We start from the raw sequence: 19,353 nt of genomic DNA, 5'->3' as shown, positions 1-19,353 counted from the left end.
GAAGAAATTCAACCTGCCAAGACAGTGATGGTGCACTTCTACACATCCTCACCTCCTGCATCACCATCTGGTACACTACTGCCACGGCCAAGGAGAAGAGCAGACTGCAGCGTATCATCCGCACTGCTGAGAAGGTGATCGGCTGCAATCTGCCATCCCTCGATGGACCTGCACACCTCTAGGACCCTGAGGCGGGCAAAGAAGATTGTGGCCGACTCCTCCCACCCTGGACACACACTGTTCCAGCCACTCCCCTCCGGCAGAAGTCTGCGGTCCATCAGGACCAAAACCTCACGCCACAAGAACAGTTTCTTTCCATCCGCAGCTGGCCTCACAACAAGGCTAAAGACTCCCAACTGTCACTAACACATTTATAAAGGCCATTTATCACTTATTGCACATTGCACAAATCAACCGTCATATTGCAATTCTTATCTTATCTTAATTCATTTTTTTTTTGTATTGTTTAGAATTATTTTGACTGTTGTACATGTTCTACTTTTTATATTTAAGATTCTTATATGTTTATCGTATGCACCTTCCTGCACAGTAAATTCCTTGTTTGTGTAAACTTACTTGGCGAATAAAGCTGATTCAGATTCTGATTTGCTCCCATAGGAAACACTGTAATATAGTCTTCCTCCTGTGTTCTCCCATACAGGAAACACTATCAGAGGGTCCTATCCAGCACTATCACCATCCAGAAGAACTACCGTGCCTTCTTCTGGAGACGAGGGTTCCTGCGCCTGCGTTCCACCGCCCTGATTCTGCAGACGCAACACAGAGGACAGCTGGCCGTCGACGATACCGCCAGCTCCTGGAGGAGAAGAGGAGGAGAGAGGAAGAGGAGAGGAAAAGAGAGGAGGAGGAGGAGAGGAGGCGAGTGGAGGAGGAGGAGAGGAAGCTGGAGGAGGAGGAGAGGAGGAGAGAGGAGGTGGAGAGACTGAGGCAGATGGAGGAGGAGGACGGAAAGAGAAGCAGGTAGAGTCCCTGCAACTCAACAGGAAGAGGAGGACTTACATAGGAGAGAGGTGGAGCACAGGTAAATAAAAAGTCAGTTGTGCCCTCCAAGCTTAAGAGACCCTGTATTACTTTATCCTTCAGACTCAGGTCATTGTGAAACCTTATAACAATGCTCCTGCTTTGTTCCTATACTTAGAAATTCTCTGTTGAAGAATTCTGCTTGTCAAAAGGTAATTTCATCTCATACAATCTTATAGTTATTATTGTTGCCTGGTAAAATACAGTCCTTGACTGATCATGGAAATACTGTTACTTCTGATCCTTGATTTTTCGCTGTACTTTCTACATGCACTATTTGTATCTGAGTCTCTTTGAAGAAATGCAACTAAAAGCTAAATTAACTAAATGTAAAAAGTTCTCAAAATCCCATGAATGAGATGGTGCGTATGACTAAGGTTTACACTGATTTCAACGTCTCTTTTCCTGTCTCCATTCACCTTCTCTTCTTTCTGTGAACCCATTGTCCAATCAGAAGGCTGTGCCTGTGCCTGCGCCTGCCGGCCCCGCCCACACCTCCCTGGAGGAGAGCCGTCAGATGGAGGAGATCCTGCGTCTGGAGCGAGAGATAGAGCGCCTGCAGCGCCAGCACGAGGACGGCGTCTCGTTGCAAGGGGACATCTCCAGGAGGAGCGCCGGCAGCAGAGAGATGCGGAGATCTTCCGTCTGGAGAAGGAGGCGTCACGTGTGGCCACCGAGTTCCTGGAGCTCCTGGACTTTGGAGGCTGGAGCCATCGCTGTCAAGCGAGGAGAATCTCCATGACGATCCGTCCGACTCCAGCGCCCCTCTGGCCCGTGCTGAGGAGGAGGAGAAGGAGGAGAAGGAGGAGGACGAGGGCTTCCACGCTGAGGAGTGCATCCCCCTTCCGGAGCTCCCTCCCCCTGCCATCAGCACCCTGGACAGGGACGTCCTCCGCAGCCTCCCCCTTCCCCCGCCCACTTTGCTGAGAGAGTGCACCTCTCCTCCTCCTCTCCATCCACCCTGGCACCCCCCACCCCGCCAATGTACGCCCCCCGCCTCCCCCTCCACCCACCTGTCCCCCCCCAGGCCTCACCAACGGGGACAGATATGCCTACTTCAAGGCCGGCAGGGCATCAGACTACAAGTCAGCCAATGAGGAGCCTTCGTTCAGCATCCTGCCAGACACGGAGTCGGACTACGACCAGGATGAGGAGAACCAGGGGAGCTCCACAGACGCAGCCAGCAACAACGAAGGCCATGCCACGGGCCAGGACGCGCTGAGGAAATCCTCCTGCACACAAAACAGCCTGGACTCCTTTAGGGGCAGCTCAGACTCAGTGAGGACACACACACTTCTGCTAATGTTTACAAACACACACACATTGTTGTGCATATATTCACACACGCTTCTAACTAGATTCACGCTCACACAGAAGTACCTTTCTGCAAATGTTCACACACTCACACATCTTACTACAAATGTTCAGACACACTGACACACACTTGTTCATCCCACAACTTACTCAGATGTGTTTTATGGCACACAGTACTCCATTCATCACACACACATGCATTCACACACAAACATGCTGGAACACACTCACACCTTCCTCTTGTCTCCCTACATGCACACTTTAAAGCATGAACCTGCTGCTAGGTACAGTGAAATACTTTAGCTGTGATTTTCTTGCTTTGCTTTGCTTGTGTGTGTGTCTGTGTGTGTGAATATGTTCCTAGATACTGCCAGTCACAGCAGGGCTTGGAAGCAACACTGTCAGTTCAGCAAAATGATGCCAATCATACTTTTAAATCAGGAGGGTTAGGAGGAGGCAGTGGATGGGCAAGGGAGGACCTGAAGTAGAGAGGTTAGGGTTAGAAGGGAGAAGGAAGGAGGGAACCAGGGAGAGTCAGAGGGAAGAATGGGAGAGAGAGAGAGAGAGAGAGAGAGAGAGAGAGAGAGAGAGAGAGAGAGAGAGAGAGAGAGAGAGAGAGAGAGAGAGAGAGAGAGAGAGAGAGAGAGAGAGAGAGAGAGAGAGAGAGAGAGAGAGAGAGAGAGAGAGAGAGAGAGAGAGAGAGAGAGAGAGAGAGAGAGAGAGAGAGAGAGAGAGAGAGAGAGAGAGAGAGAGAGAGAGAGAGAGAGAGAGAGAGAGAGAGAGAGAGAGAGAGAGAGAGAGAGAGAGAGAGAGAGAGAGAGAGAGAGAGAGAGGAGAGAGAGAGAGAGAGAGAGAGAGAGAGAGAGAGAGAGAGAGAGAGAGAGAGAGAGAGAGAGAGAGAGAGAGCGAGAAATATTAATCTATCAAGCGTTGCACCGTCAGTTGGTGAACAAGTTAATAAGCTGTATTGCTCGCGACCGCAAGGAGACAAAACATCACATGTGCTATAAAGTTTTGTCTGCTAGCATGTTGTGCTAGCAAGCTATTTAAACAGAACCGCTCTTGACAGTCATTGGCTAAAACAAAGGCATATAAATGTCCCATGGCTCTTCTTTCATTGGCTTCCTTGCATCGACCTGGCGCGTGTTGTGCGTGTGTGCATCATCAACCCTAGTTGAATCTCTGGTTCTGGTGTTGTGAAAGCTCAACCCCCCAAACATCCTCTCAGCCTTAGTCTGTAACACATGCTCACCCTTCCCCAGGTCAAGATAAGGGCCCAGTATGTTTACATAAGCCTGGAGTTAATTCAAGGTAGCCTCTCCTTGCACACAAAGCTAAACACAGTATCATTGTATACAGAATAAAGAGTTACATCTTTAACTTTTCCGACAATATCTGTCAATAGAGTTTTGTTGGGGAGAGTCGTCTCCTAGTCTTGAATCTTCGCTCCTCTCGAGTCAGATCTGTTCAAAACATGCCTAACCCTAACCCTAACCCTAAACATGTCCCTTCTTGCTGACTGCCCCCCCACACTCCCAATCACGTTCACACACACACACACACACTCACACACATACTTGCACACACCAAACTCCCTCACCCTAACCTATATTGCAGAGACCGCAGATTTCGGAGCCCTGCCTCTCTAACAAGTCTGTGTGTGTCAGTTCATTGACAGTGACGAGGACATTGACGGCTATGTGGACACAGATGAGGAGGTGTCCAACGGGAGGATCAGTCTGCTGAATGGAAGCTCCCCACCATACTTCCACAGCTACCTCTACATGAAGGGTACACCACTTTACCACTGACCCTGACCTCTGACCCCAACTCAGACTATGACCCCTGAACCCAAGCCCGATCCTTAACCTCATCCCTAACTCCGATCGTGACCCTGAACAGCAGACACAGACCTGGACAGTGTTTGAGTGGTGTAGTCTGCTCAGCAATGCTAATTGCTGAAAGTGTGTGGGGGAGACAATGGCTCTGAAAATAACAATGTGATGTATTTGCAGTTTGTAGAACAATGTGCTACAGTGTTCCAGTATGGCTCTGGACATCATGATTTTCTTTAATCTAAGTGAAATATGATGTCAGAAAACTAACAGAAGCCCTTCTCCTACTGCCCCCTTCTGCCCCTCTCTTCTTTCTCTCTACTTTCTCACCCCCTTTTTCTCTCTCTCTTATCTCCTCCTCTCCACCCTGTCTCTCTCCCTCTTTCCTTCTTCCCTCTCTTGTTTTCTCTGTCTCCCTCTCCTGCTTCCCCCTCCCTCCCACCCCCTCCTTCCAGGAGGTCTGATGCTCCCTTGGCGGAGACGCTGGTGTGTTCTGAAAGACGAGACATTCATGTGGTTCCGGGCCAAGCAGGACGCCCTCAAGTCTGGCTGGCTTTACAAGAAGGGTGGGGGGATGTCCACGCTGTCCCGACGCAACTGGAAACAGCGCTGGTTTGTCCTGCGGGAGTCTAAGCTCCTGTACTTTGAGAACGACGGAGAGGAGAAACTGAAAGGAACCATCGACATCCGGGCCGCAAGGTGAGACCTGCTCAGTTACAGTTTGGAAGCTGGCAGCTACATGTTCACTACTTTCTAACTGTCCCTTGTCTGGTAAGGTTTTATGCTGTATCCCAAAGGTGAAGCTTTACCTATGTAGATGTTCACCACAAACTGAGGTCTTCTGGGGACACCTGGACACCAGAAGATGTCGTCTGCTGTAAGTGTCTCAGCTGATGCTATGAGTCTGTGGGTCTGTTGACAGAGACATCGTGGACAACCACGAGAAGGAGAACGCTCTGAACATTGTGACGGAGGAAAGGACCTATCACATCTATGCAGAGACTCCTGAAGATGCCAGGTGAGGCACCCATATCACACCTTGTGTATAATATGAGGTAGTATAGGTAGTTTCAGATAGTTGTTGTTTTCCAGTGGATGGTTTACTGAATATGACTCCCCCTAGTGGTGATGTAGTATGGAGTTGCAGTGTGGAACTACATTCACCTTTGTTTGTCTATCCGTTTGTCTGTTTGTCTGCCTGTCTACCCATCTCTCTCTCTCTCTGCAGTGGCTGGTTCAACGTGCTGAGCAGGGTCCACAGTGCCAGTCCAGAGCAGCTGGTGGACATGCATCATGAGCAGGCAAACCCAAAGAACGCTGTGGTCAGTCCAATTACCTCCACCTCTGTCCCACCCTGGAGCTCCAGCTTCTGAACCACACAACAGACCAACGGTGTTGAGGACCAAGACTAACCAGTCTGTGTTTCGTTGCAGGGAACTCTGGATGTTGGTTTGATCGACTCAGTCTGTGCCTCAGACAACCCTGACAGGTATGAAGTGATTCGTCACATCCACTTGCCTGGACATCCATCTCATTGACTGTTTTTCCTGGAAGAACATGCTTCAGGAATACTCATCCAGTATAAAATTATTGTTTCAAAGCTGCGGCATTTCCTTTTCGAATACATGACATTGACCCCATGATACGGATGTTCCTCCAGGCCCAACTCTTTTGTGATCATCACAGCCAACCGGGTGATCCACTGCAACTCTGACACCCCGGAGGAGATGCACCACTGGATCGGCCTGCTGCAAAAGCCCAAGGGAGACTCCAGGATTGACGGCCAGGAGTTCCTGGTCAGAGGTCAGTACCATTCATGTGTTTTCATTTATGTAGGAGAGAAAGATTTTACTCAAAGCGGCCCTCAAAAGTGTGAACAGTCAGCATATTAAGGGGCCTGGGATGGGATGAGTGTGTGATGGTTGATGTAGGACTACTGCACATACACACTTCAAGGTTTGTATGGTTTGGTGTGTATGAGCCTTCCATATGAGCTTTCCATACATTTTACATGTAAACCATGAAATATATTACTGTTGTGGTTGGTTTCGTGCTGCTCTCAATGTTCCTCAATCCTCCGATCAGGATGGCTGCACAAGGAGCTGAGGTCTGGAGTGAAGAGCAGCTCTCTCAAGCTGAAGAAGCGCTGGTTCGTTCTGACGAGCAACTCTCTGGACTACTACAAGTCCTCGGAGCGGAGCTCCTCTAAGCTGGGGACGCTGGTCCTCAACAGCCTGTGTTCCGTCGTGCAGCCTGACGAGAAGGTCTTCAAGGACACCGGTGAGGATGACCGCAGGCCACACAGAGGCAGCGCAAGTTTTGTTAATTATTCCAACTTCTGCCCTCCAAAAACCCCAGCATCCCTCACCCCAGCAACTTATAGGTAGAAGATATCTGGACAGTATAAGTAGGATGGTCAGTGATCAGTTGGCTAGCGTAGCACCACCTTATTCTAGGCACCACTATTTCTGTGTGTTAAGATTCCTGAGTTGCCATACCACGTTAGTTCTCTCTGAATGTCTGTGTTGACTGTCCAGGCTACTGGAACATCATCGTACACGGACGCAAGCACTCATACCGCCTCTACACCAAGCTGCTGAACGAGGCCATGAGGTGGGCCTCCGCAACCCAGGGAGCCATCGACAGCAAGGTGCCCATCGAGACACCAACCCAGCAGCTCATCAGGGACATCAAGGTAGGCAAATTTAATTTTATATAGTGAGTTATGCTTTGTGAAAAGCCTCAAAAGAAAGTACCTTCAAATGACCACCACAACGCTAACTCAACCCATCATGTTTGAAGTACAGTAGATCAACATAACTACACTGCTGTAACAGGTGTGTACTGGAATATACCTGGTTTGTACATCTGTGCTACCGCATCCATAATATCATGTTAAGTAACATCTGTGTTTGTCTCATGTCACGTTAAGTGCCAGTAGCACCGTGCTAACCCCGGCCCTCTCCTGTAGCACCGTGCTAACCCCGGCCCTCTCCTGTAGCACCGTGCTAACCCCGGCCCTCTCCTGTAGCACCGTGCTAACCCCGGCCCTCTCCTGTAGCACCGTGCTAACCCCGGCCCTCTCCTGTGTGCAGCTGGCCTGTACTGAGGCCTGCCGTGGCCAGGCTCACACACTGTAGTTAAGTGAGTGAAGCCAGAGTAAAGCTCACTGTGTGTCGAGTGATTTTACAATTAAATTAGTTTGTGTGCCGTGTGTGTCGCAAAGCGTGTTACAATTCAAATGATGCCTTCCAGCCCTATTCAAAGACTGTGTTGTCTCTCTTGGAGTACTGTGTGGGACTTGCTTACTGTACATGCAAAAATATGAAAATGTACAGCTCGACATTACAAGTCGATCTCTGATCTGTTCTTGTGTCTCTGCAGGAGAGCAGTCTTAATGTAGAGGCTGTGGAGCAGACCTACTGGAGGAACCCCATCCTCAGATATACCCAGCATCCTTTGCACTCCCCTCTGCTACCTCTGCCTTATGGGGACGTCAGCATCCACTGTGAGTTCACTCTCAGCACCCTGACTGGAGAGTCACACATTCAGTCAAATCATCATGAAATCATGCTGACTTTGGTTTAGGTCTTTAGTAGTGAATATCCACTCACTCACTCTGTCTATGTGTGTGTTTGTGTGTGTGTTTGTTTGTCTGTGTCTATTGGATGGTCTCTCTCTCTCCTCTCTCTGTCTCTCCCCCTCCTATCTCTCTCTTTCTCTCTGTGTAACAGTGCAAAACGAGAAGGGATATTCCAGCCTCCAGGATGAGGCGGTGAAGATCTTCAACTCTCTGCAGGAGATGGAGGCTGTGTCGGACCCTGTGCCAATCATCCAGGGCATCCTGCAGACCTGCCAGGACCTGCGGCCACTCCGGGACGAGGTCTACTGTCAGCTGATCAAACAGACCAATCATGTCCCCCAGCCCAACAATTCTGCCAATCGCGCCCACTGGCACCTCCTCACCTGTATGAGCTGCACCTTCCTGCCCAGCCGAGGCATCCTGCGCTATCTCAAGTTCCACCTCAAAAGGTACCTCACACTCTCTCCTCACACTGTCTCTCTTCTAACACTTTCTCTCTCTTCTAACACTTTCTCTCATCAGACACTCTCCTCACACACTCTCTCTCTCTTCTAACACTCTCTCTCCACTCTCTCTCTCTCTCTCTCTCTCGCTTCTTACACTCTCTCTTTCCTCTGTTAACTTTCTGAGCTGTTTCCCCAGGATCAAGGAGCTGTACCCCTCCACTGAGATCGAGCAGTTTGCCTTGTTCATCGGAGAGTCCCTGAAGAGGACCAAGGCCAGGGAGTACGTTCCCTCCCAGGAGGAGATTGCTGCCCTACTGATCAGACAGGAGATGACCACCACTGTGTACTGCCACGGAGGAGGCTCCTGCAAGATCTCCATCAACTCCCACACTACTGCTGGGGAGGTAGGCTGGGTCAACTCCCACACATCCAAAGCGACATAAAATAGTACATATTGACGGTACAGAAGAAAATCAGGGATTGTGTGTGTGTCTGTGTATGTTTGTGTGTGTGTATGTCAGGGAGTCAGATGGCTGAGCGGTGAGGGAGTCGGGCTAGTAATCTGAAGGTTGCTAGTTCGATTCCCAGCCGTGCCAAATGACGTTGTGTCCTTGGGCAAGGCACTTCACCCTACTTGCTTCAGGGGGAATGTCCCTGTACTTACTGTAAGTCGCTCTGGATAAGAGCATCTGCTAAATGACTAAATGGAAATGTCTGTGTGTGTGTTTCTTCAGGTGGTGGAGAAGCTGATCCGAGGTCTGGCCATGGAGGACAGCAGGAATATGTTTGCTCTGTTTGAACACAACAACACGCTGGACCGCGCTGTGGAGAGCCGTGTCATTGTGGCTGATGTTCTCGCTAAGTTTGAGAGGTCAGAGCTGATACATCACTTCCCTTCTGAGCTGACAACCACTGCTGTTTCAATGATATTGCAAAATGTATCGCTTTGAAACTGAATGCCTATGAAGTAAACTTGGAGCTATTGTCATGTCATATGTCGTCTCACATGGGTATTGTGGTCAGTGGTCCTCCCCAGAGGTCTGCATTGAGAGAGACAGGGAGAGAGAGTGACAGGGAGAGAGAGTGACAGGGAGAGAGAGTGACAGGGAGAGAGAGTGACAGGGAGAGAGAGTGACAGGGAGAGAGAGTGACAGGGAGAGAGAGTGACAGGGAGAGAGAGAGACAGGGAGAGAGAGTGACAGGGAGAGAGAGTGACAGGGAGAGAGAGTGACAGGGAGAGAGAGTGACAGGGAGAGAGAGAGCCAGAGAGAGAGAGAGCCAGAGAGAGAGAGAGCCAGAGAGAGAGAGAGCCAGAGAGAGAGAGAGAGACGGAGAGAGAGGGACGGAGAGACGGGGAGAGAGAGAGAAAGACGGGGAGAGAGAGAGAAAGACGGGGAGAGAGAGAAAGACAGGGAGAGAGAACGAGATAAGAGAGAAAGAAGACTTCTGGGAAGTGAAATGAACTGTGATCTGTCTCCAGACTGTCAGGCAGTGAGGAGGTGGAGGAGGAGGGCCAGTGGAGACTCTACTTTAAACTCTACTGCTTCCTGGATGTGGAGAGCATGCCCAAGGAAGGAGTGGAGTTTGCCTTTATGTTTGAACAGGTAGGTATGTTCAGATGGAGAGGATTTAGTATAAAGAGCCACTCTGGTAGTGATGTGGTCATAGATGTGCATCATGGGAGATTTTCAGTCCCACAACACAAACACACACAGTCTCAACACAGATGACACCCACACTGACAGACATGTTTGGCATCAGTTAACCGAGTTAGTGCCCTCAACTGACCCTCCCTCTGTCCCTGCAGGCACATGAGAGCCTGACCAGCGGACACTTCCCGGCGCCCGAGGACACCCTCCAGCACCTGGCCGCACTGCGCTTGCAGTTCCTCCACGGGGACAAGACCCGGCTCAGCTGGGCGCTGGACGCCGTCTACCCTGTGGGCCGCCTGCGCACCCGCATCCTGCACTTCACCAAGGTGGGCGGGGCCGGCGGGGCAGGACCGGCGGGGCAGACAGGACACACTCTGGAGCGACGGAGAACCAGCTTCCTGGACGGGACGCTGAGGCGGGGCCTGAAGACAGGCTCCATGAAGAAGCAGAGGATGGAGGAGGAGCTGATGCTGGAGATGTGGGTGAAGGAGGAGACGTCAGCCACCAGGACCAGCATCCTGGAGAAGTGGTCCAGGCTGACTGGGCTGGACCAGCACCAGGCTATGCTCAAATACATGACCATCATCAATGAGTGGCACGGATACGGATCCACGCTCTTCGACGTGGAGGTAAAGGGGGCCTTATCCTGACCATTAAGATGATAGGATACTGTCATTTTCATATTGATTATATAGTCAGTCAGGTGTCTGACCAAGTGCGTGTGTGAATGCGTGTGTGTGTGTCCGTGCATGCGTGTGTGTCTGCAGTGTAAAGAGGGAGGTTTTCCTCATGACCTGTGGCTGAGTGTGAGTGCTGAGAACGTGTCTGTCTATAAGAGAGGAGAGTCTCGTCCACTGGAGACCTTCCCCTATGAACACATCATCTTCTTCGGCGCTCCACAACCCAACACCTATAAGATCACCGTGGACGAGAGAGAGATGTTCTTTGAAACCAGACAGGTAAGTTTTTTTTATTTTTATTAAAGGATTAGGATTATTTGTTGAAATTAAGATTAAAAACCAAAAAGGGTTTAGGTTAGACCGCTATGAAGAGGAGGAGTAAGACCAAGAACTCCTTTACTTGAAACCCCACACTTACTGTCAAATGTCAGGCTTGACATAATGACATGACATAATGACACAATGACATAATAAGCAACTCATAAATGTTTTGTAGCATTCCAGAGTTTTGTCAAATTAGGCTTTTATTGCCTGTCAGAGTTCAAACTGTTATATAACTGTGCACATTAGCTTGTTTTCCTAACTGGTGACTGTGAATATTTTGCATCACGACAGGTGGGAGAGATCACCAAGATCATGAAGGCCTACATCAACATGATTGTGAAAAAGCGCAGCAGTTTCAGATCCATGTCCAGCTACGGAACCAACTGGATCAGATGAGGGATGCCACCAGGACGGGGTCCTCCAGAGACAGGCCTTGAGACAAGAGGAGCGGACGTCCACTGCCCAGGGGGGATGGCAGATTCCCACCAGAGAGAATCTCTACCACATACTTGTTCTGATAGAGAGGTGTTGGTGCTCCTCATTGCATATGCAAACCTGATATTGTAGTATTGGCTGCTGTCTTCACCTCATCAGTATGATGCTTCACTTTAGCTGAACATCTTCTGTTATGTACACAGCCTTGATATAGGGATATTACATTAGCAAATATCACCCCTACATTTCAGTTCTACATTTTCACATCTGCATTAGATTACGATGCAAGGAAGATCCTCCCCTCATAAGACTCTGTTTATGGTTTCACAGTGGCATAATAAGGCTCTGTTGACCAAAGTGTTGCTGAACCACACAGGTAAACCTTACATGTTCTTTGTGTAGATTCCGCCACTGATCATAAGTACAGGTTATCCTGCTTGGAGAGTCCCTCAGGTTTCAACAGGCAACACAACTGTTGTCATCACACTTGGGGATGGTAACCTTCCTCAATGCTAACGCTAGCGCTAATGCTAACGCCTTAAGTAGTATTACAGCTTCCCACGGCTATTTAGGACAGGCAGCAAGTCTTAGTCCTGGCATTGCACTTCACTTCTGGAGGACTGAAAGGTGTTTGATTATGACATCCTGGGTGCATCTGGGTGGCAAAGGGATACAAGTAAAATGTGCCTAAAAAAAAATCTGTCTTTAGTGAAATGACAATTTTTTTAATTTTGTTTTTTACAGTTTAGTTGAACAAACCAATAGATTCCCAGCACCTCATATGACTGTTTCCACAACGTAGCAACGTTCACTAAAGGCACTGGCTTCAAGTTATGATTTTCTTTGCATGAAACAAGTATAGAACTAGTCCTCTGTATTTAACTTTGATTTTAAATCTGTTATCTCAAGTGAAATGTTTTATGACAAACTGTTTAAAGAGAACAAGCACATATTGCTTTGTACATCCATTACTGAAGGAAGATATTATTTGTGTCAAATGTTGGAGTGTGTCTAAGATTGGGGGAGGGCAGGGTATTTATTAAATGTCATGCTGATGATGGGAGAGAGAGAAAGAAAACACACTCATCAAAAGTCAATACAGAGAGTATAGTATAACAAATCTATCAAAAACTGCACGTATAAACATAACAATACCCCCAAATTAACTGAAATCTGGTTATCAGGTGTTCATTCTTCTTTTAACTGTGGATCAGATCTATGGCATGAATCTTTACCTCACACTCAGCATCACTGACCCACCTGTGATCCATGGCTCTCCTCTCTCATCGACTAATCTGGTCTGCTGCCGGCAGCTATACCAGAGCTCATAGCTTCCCATTTATAATGACTGAACTAATATCATTTCTGCTTGTTTGGAGTAAAACGAATCACAAAATGATGTTTTATAACTGGATTTTAAAATTCTTTAATAAATTATTGTATTTCATAAGTAGTTTGTTGTCTGTGTTATCTATACTTACTTATAACCCAGCCATATACACAATACATATTGAGTATATATATTTATTTGTATGCATCATTTACAAGTCATGGAGAAATGAATTTCTTCAAAATGTATGTAGCTAGGCCGATCAAATACTTGTGCTGCCTTCGGGTCACATGACCCAAAGGTTCATAACGAACCATCGTTGTGTTTACCCAATTTTACCCAATACAAAAACAAATAATTTTCTTTTAACCTTTGCAATGTGGGGGGTCTGAGACAGCCCAACGGTTAAAACAAAATGCTTCACTTTGTTTTTGTATGCGGTAAAGTTGTCGCAATACGACAGTGGGTAACAATGACTGATGGGTCAAAATGACCCGAAGATAACACAAGGGTTAAACCGTTGGTTAGGTTTCAGCTTCAAACAGTATTTCGAAGTTGATGGATCTGACGTCACATGTATGAACCGCCCCAAAACTTTCCATCCTCCATCACAGCTCCTTAATAGCTACAAGTGGTCGAAGTCACTGCAATCAACTAACCTCATTTCGAATAAAGAAAATGTTGGGATCTTTTAAAGCCGCACATTTGATTGTTTTCTACGCCCTTTACTTTTCAGTAACGGTTGAAGCACAGACTTCGCCTCCAGTTTCTAGTAAGTCAACTAGGAGGTCGTTAACTCTAGCTTGCCAGCCGCTATCTAGCTAACAGCTTGACTACTCCCTAGCTCTAACTTTAGTTTTGATAGCACGCCCGTCATATGGCAATGACTCCGTACATTCAGTTGTGTGCAAGTGATGTTGTATTTTTGTGTTGTAATGCTAAATTGTCTCGTAAGAAAATTAGGTTAAGTAGGCCTACATGACTGTAGCTTTAGAAAATCGTGAACAAGTGAAACGCACAGTATTGTTGCTTGTATCGGACATGCCTAAGCTACCTTTTTATGGGGTTCCATGTACGAAAATGTTGATGCTTTTGTACAATGGATCTTGGCGATTGCTTTGCTCTCAGTCGTTTACTTCACAGCAATTCTTGTTATTCTGCAGCGTACCATTTGTGCCAAAAATAAGTCGATGCTTTTGTACAATACGTCTGGTTATCTTGGCTATTGCTTTGCTCTCAGTCATTTACTTTTCAGCGTTCCGTTTACAATGTGCCACTCACCTGTCGTTTGCCGTGGTCGTTGCTTTTGTCTTTGCATCTTGACGGTCACGTGGATCCTTGCAGTTACGTACCTGCGGCTTTTGACATCGTATTTCTCCCGCTGCCGATTTCATTGGTTTGCAGCGCTAACACTTTTTTTAATTTAGATTTTATTTCTGTTTTTTTATCATCATTATTTTTTTATAGTCACCCATGGGCGTAGATTTAGGGGGGGACGCTAATATTTAATTCAATATTTTAAGATGACAAAATTGTCCCCACCAATATTTTAGCGAACTCCTTTGTGCAATGAGACCTTTTGGAAAAAACATATGTAGCAATATGACTGATCTTAGTTGTCTTTAATTTAATTTGTTTCCGTCAACCTCCAGCTCCATGTAGTCTGAAGTCCAACTCAAATTGTGCCGAATGCCTGAAGAATGTGACGGTGAGAATTACAGCGATTGTGAAAGTCAACGTTTTTCCCTATTACTAGTGTTCATAAGTTTACTTTGACATGTGCTGCAGTGTCTGTGGTGCATGACAACAAAAAAATGTGTCGAGTACCCAGTGAGGACCGTCCTGCCCCCTCGGAGTGTCTGTCCGCTGCCTGATGCACGTTGGGGCCTCTGCTGGAGTAAGTATATTGGGTGTACACAGGTTAACCCTGTTATCTGCCTTCGGGCTGCCATAGGTTAACACAGGTTAACCCTTGTTATCTTCGGGTCATTGTGACCCGAAGATAACAAGGGTTAAACGCACTCCTCAGGTACAGGCCACCCGCGCCAGCGAATCTGTAGCATTTCTTTGGAGTAGTTGGTAGTGGTCGCGCTTGAGATGTCGGAGTTGGCGGGTTAGATCCCGGGTGAAAGTCGGCCAAGTGTACCTCCGACGGGGGCGCGGCCACGTCTGTTACATAAGCTGAAGTCCATACAGATGGTTTATACACAGTTTTTATCACATTTATTTTTGCACATTCATAACCACTTCATGTTTGTAATGCTGATGTTTCCTTGATCTTTGTTGCCTCCAACTTTAATGTTTTATATAAAAATCTTCTTCTGTCCATCTATTTCAGTGAACTTTCAGGCCCTGATCATCACCATATCAGTGATTGTGGGGCTGATCATCGTTAGCATTCTGGTTGGCTGCTTCTGCTGCAGGTGTGAGCGGTCTGGGTAAGCAGCAGACCATGTCACTATGTAGACCAGCACATACACAGTGTTACACAGCGCTAAACAGTAGTCCCACAGACATCTTTATGGCACTGGGGTTTTACCAGTCAACTTAAAATATAGATCTGACAGCGAATTGAAAACTGTAATTGGTGCCCTGTATAAGGATGGACTGGAGTGTGTCATGAGGCAGGGCCGGTCCTTCCTACAGGCAACACAGGCAGCCGCCTAGGGCGGCATGAAGAGGGGGGCGGAATTTTCCAAAGTGCATCCATTAACTAACCCTCCCGCACTACCAGCAGAGGGCGCCAACCGCGCCACGTCATATGTCAGTGTTGTGGTTGGGGGGGGGGGGGGGGGGCAGCACTATGATTTGCCCTCCTGGGGGGGGGGGGGGGGGGGCAGCACTATGATTTGCCCTCCTGGGGGGGGGGGCAGCACTATGATTTGCCCTCCTGGGGGGGGGGGGGGGGCAGCACTATGATTTGCCCTCCTGGGGGGGGGGGGGGCAGCACTATGATTTGCCCTCCTAGGGGGGGGGGGGGGGCAGCACTATGATTTGCCCTCCTGGGGGGGGGGGGGGGCAGCACTATGATTTGCCCTCCTGGGGGGGGGGGGGGGCAGCACTATGATTTGCCCTCCTGGGGGGGGGGGGGGCAGCACTATGATTTGCCCTCCTGGGGGGGGGGGGGGGCAGCACTATGATTTGCCCTCCTGGGGGGGGGGGGGGGGGCAGCACTATGATTTGCCCTCCTGGGGGGGGGGGGGGGGGGCAGCACTATGATTTGCCCTCCTGGGGGGGGGGGGGGGCAGCACTATGATTTGCCCTCCTGGGGGGGGGGGGGGCAGCACTATGATTTGCCCTCCTGGGGGGGGGGGGGGCAGCACTATGATTTGCCCTCCTGGGGGGGGGGGGGGGGGGCAGCACTATGATTTGCCCTCCTGGGGGGGGGGGGGGGGCAGCACTATGATTTGCCCTCCTGGGGGGGGGGGGCAGCACTATGATTTGCCCTCCTGGGGGGGGGGGGGGGCAGCACTATGATTTGCCCTCCTGGGGGGGGGGGGGGCAGCACTATGATTTGCCCTCCTGGGGGGGGGGGGGGGCAGCACTATGATTTGCCCTCCTGGGGGGGGGGGGGGGGGGGCAGCACTATGATTTGCCCTCCTGGGGGGGGGGGCAGCACTATGATTTGCCCTCCTGGGGGGGGGGGGGGGCAGCACTATGATTTGCCCTCCTGGGGGGGGGGGGGGGCAGCACTATGATTTGCCCTCCTGGGGGGGGGGGGCAGCACTATGATTTGCCCTCCTGGGGGGGGGGGGGGGGGCAGCACTATGATTTGCCCTCCTGGGGGGGGGGGGGGGCAGCACTATGATTTGCCCTCCTGGGGGGGCCTTACCACACATTTGATCCTTTGTATTCAGTGTAGTTGTTCAAGCCAACCCCTTGGGCAGTCTATGAACAGGAGGAGCTTCTTTCATGTGATTGTATCTTTTCAGGAGGAGGAAGAAGGAGGATGCAAGGGAGGAGGCAGAGAGGGAAGCTAGCGCTAGGAAGGCTCGCCAGGAGGAGAGGTGAGTAGCGGGGCTGTTAAGAGCCTGGAGGTATGCAGGGTTAGGCTCTCAGGCATGCAGAGTAACATTACCCTGAGTGCCCGGTGGCATACTGTAACATTTAATCTTTCACTCTGAATAAAATACAGCAGAAAATAGCCAGAAATAGTGTGTTTAGTAGATAACATCATGCTACATCTAGCCAGTGTATTGGATCTTTGCTTCATGTGTGTAAAAGTTGTATTTTGATCGATATTGTCAGTACGTAAACTAGAGGTGTGAATCTTCACTGATCTTTCGATTCGATTACGGTTATCATGTCAGCGATTCGATTCGATATCTCGATGCATCACGATGCGTCAAATAAATGTTTCTATTAAAGCCATAGAGGATATTTGACTTGACGGAATGCATTAAGATACTGTATTGTTCAATATAATACAGTTTTCTATATTACTTCATATGGTTATGTTTTCATCCAAACATACAAGTAGTAAGATATAAACAATCTTTTTTATTTAACAAAGTCTGAACACAACAGACAGCATTATTAGTATTGAAAACAGAGTTGCATCAATCCTTGGAGTTTCTGGCCCAGAATTTGCATTTTCCACGGCAGGTGTTAGAAACGGCTAACGTGATTCCTTAAGTTGGTAGTGTTCCCAACGTATTTCATTTTGGTGTGACTGGCTTTGCATATCGCATGCAATGTATCCAGTTCGTGTTTCCCAGCCTGTTGGTAGAATCCGAAATGAAGTTCCATATCTCAGCTTTTAAAACGCTTGGAGCGTTTTTAAGGACAATCTCACAACCACCCTCAGCCATTTTGCTCTGGCACGTATGCGAATCGCGACGAATTACGTCAGGTAAATGACACCAAGATCTACAACCTATCATAGGTATAGATGAAACGGGTTAGGCTACTGAGAATGTTATTTTTCATTTGAATGTTTATGCCGTGGCCGGAAAATGAACGTGCGACATCATTGCGTTATCATCGATTATGATCGGCCACTGCATCGATGCAGCATCGTCCATGTCCGCATTGATTATTTGATTAATTTCAACTCCTCTAACATAAACCCAAGTCAGCACATGGTCATGACGTTATACGAACTACAACAGTGACCTTATAGAACTACAACTCTGCATTCACCGGTCTGACACCCCCGAGCGTGGTGCAATGTGGGAAGGCGAGCGACACAAAGTGATTTCGGGCATGCAGGGTTAGGGCTCTCAGGCATGCAGGGTTAGGGCTAGGCTCTCAGGCATGCAGACATGCAGGGTTAGGGCTAGGCTCTCAGGCATGCAGACATGCAGGGTTAGGGCTAGGCTCTCAGGCATGCAGGGTTAGGGCTAGGCTCTCAGGCATGCAGACATGCAGGGTTAGGGCTAGGCTCTCAGGCATGCAGACATGCAGGGTTAGGGCTAGGCTCTCAGGCATGCAGACATGCAGGGTTAGGGCTACGCTCTCAGGCATGCAGACATGCAGGGTTAGGGCTAGGCTCTCAGGCATGCAGACATGCAGGGTTAGGGCTACGCTCTCAGGCATGCAGACATGCAGGGTTAGGGCTAGGCTCTCAGGCATGCAGACATGCAGGGTTAGGGCTACGCTCTCAGGCATGCAGACATGCAGGGTTAGGGCTACGCTCTCAGGCATGCAGGGTTAGGGCTCTCAGGCATGCAGGTGGCTGCACGTGCTCTTGTGCAGGTGTGTGGGAGCATATTTTCTAAACAGATGTCTTTTTAATTCCATAAACAGGAAAACAGAGATGCAGATGAGACATGACGAAATCAGACAGAAATATGGTGAGGACCTTTTAATACATGTTTTTTGCACTTTTTGCAATATTGCAGAATGGTCCAATTTAGGAGCATTTAGTGCCACCTACTGGCAACAACATGATCCTGACTGTTACCTACTGATGACGGTTACCTACTGATGACAGTTTTTTATTTTAAGGTCTGGCCAAGGAAAACCCTTACTCCCGATTTGAAGATAACTAAGGATGATGGATGGAAATGTCTGCTTTTAATCATTCCATGGATGCCAGTTATGAGAATATGTTAATTTCATTTTAATGTGGGAGACTATGGAAGTTCTTTTTAGAATGTATTGGTAATGTTCTTTTACCATTCCACAAAGTTGACCTCTTATTGTGAGTGGGAAGATGGGTTGTAATCTGAGGAGTTCAATTTCAAAACATGTTCTATAGGTTATTTCCCAGTGAATGCAATAGTGTTATCCATTTTGTTCTGCATCTCTCTTGTTTGTTGTAACTGTTAGCGTTCAAAATCGGAACCTGTGTTTATTAGTATTCAGTTTATTTTGTGTGAGTCTATTTTCTGTCTTACAATTTATTTCCTTTGTGGTATTTGATATGATACAGTACACAAATGTTGCCATAAAGTATGCTTGCTTATTTAATTTACACTGGAACCTTTGCATTAAGATAAGAATAGTCGTGTGTGTTGCCAAACAGATCAAGAACACTCTTTCTTCAAGTTGTTGAATGTGTTCAACTTTACTTTCAGTTTTGGATGATAATGTTATGATTTCCAGGTGATTATGTAACAGTATGCCCCAATATTTTCACAGTGCATTGGTATACCCAAAGTCTAACATACATTTTTCTGAAACATTTCAAGTTGTTTTATCTTGTTTGTTTTTTAGTGTCTACATTTGTATTGGGTTTGGGAGTACATGTACTTACATTACATGAAGTG

At 48.1% G+C, this 19,353-nt stretch overlaps 2 protein-coding genes across 2 annotated transcripts in view; both read left to right on the top strand.

Moving 5' to 3' along the window:
- Positions 1-12,763, top strand: part of LOC134017912 (unconventional myosin-X-like) — a 90,642-nt gene extending 77,879 nt beyond the window's left edge. Inside the window, 24 exon segments of the mRNA XM_062458044.1 lie at positions 636-792; positions 795-981; positions 983-1,042; positions 1,160-1,193; positions 1,496-1,643; positions 1,646-1,744; positions 1,747-2,000; positions 2,002-2,319; positions 4,023-4,146; positions 4,646-4,889; positions 5,113-5,208; positions 5,419-5,512; positions 5,624-5,679; positions 5,851-5,993; positions 6,276-6,470; positions 6,728-6,885; positions 7,575-7,698; positions 7,925-8,222; positions 8,416-8,623; positions 8,954-9,090; positions 9,700-9,823; positions 10,027-10,500; positions 10,639-10,830; positions 11,167-12,763. Of these exon segments, the coding sequence (XP_062314028.1) occupies positions 636-792; positions 795-981; positions 983-1,042; positions 1,160-1,193; positions 1,496-1,643; positions 1,646-1,744; positions 1,747-2,000; positions 2,002-2,319; positions 4,023-4,146; positions 4,646-4,889; positions 5,113-5,208; positions 5,419-5,512; positions 5,624-5,679; positions 5,851-5,993; positions 6,276-6,470; positions 6,728-6,885; positions 7,575-7,698; positions 7,925-8,222; positions 8,416-8,623; positions 8,954-9,090; positions 9,700-9,823; positions 10,027-10,500; positions 10,639-10,830; positions 11,167-11,271 (4,029 nt within the window). The 3' untranslated portion in view covers positions 11,272-12,763.
- A 453-nt stretch (positions 12,764-13,216) lies between these two features.
- LOC134017904 (pituitary tumor-transforming gene 1 protein-interacting protein-like) lies at positions 13,217-19,274 on the top strand. Its single transcript, XM_062458035.1, has 7 exons — positions 13,217-13,412; positions 14,293-14,348; positions 14,429-14,537; positions 14,979-15,078; positions 16,573-16,647; positions 18,389-18,435; positions 18,590-19,274. The coding sequence occupies exons 1-7, from the start codon at positions 13,319-13,321 to the stop codon at positions 18,631-18,633; spliced, it is 525 nt and encodes a 174-aa protein (XP_062314019.1). The 5' UTR covers positions 13,217-13,318; the 3' UTR covers positions 18,634-19,274.
- Positions 19,275-19,353: the final 79 nt, after the last annotated feature.

The sequence above is a fragment of the Osmerus eperlanus genome, chromosome 3 (genome assembly GCF_963692335.1).
Source record: "Osmerus eperlanus chromosome 3, fOsmEpe2.1, whole genome shotgun sequence".
Classification (NCBI taxonomy): Eukaryota; Metazoa; Chordata; class Actinopteri; order Osmeriformes; family Osmeridae; genus Osmerus; species Osmerus eperlanus.
Note: the sequence above shows the minus strand (reverse complement) of the source record. Positions and strands in the feature narration are given on the sequence as shown.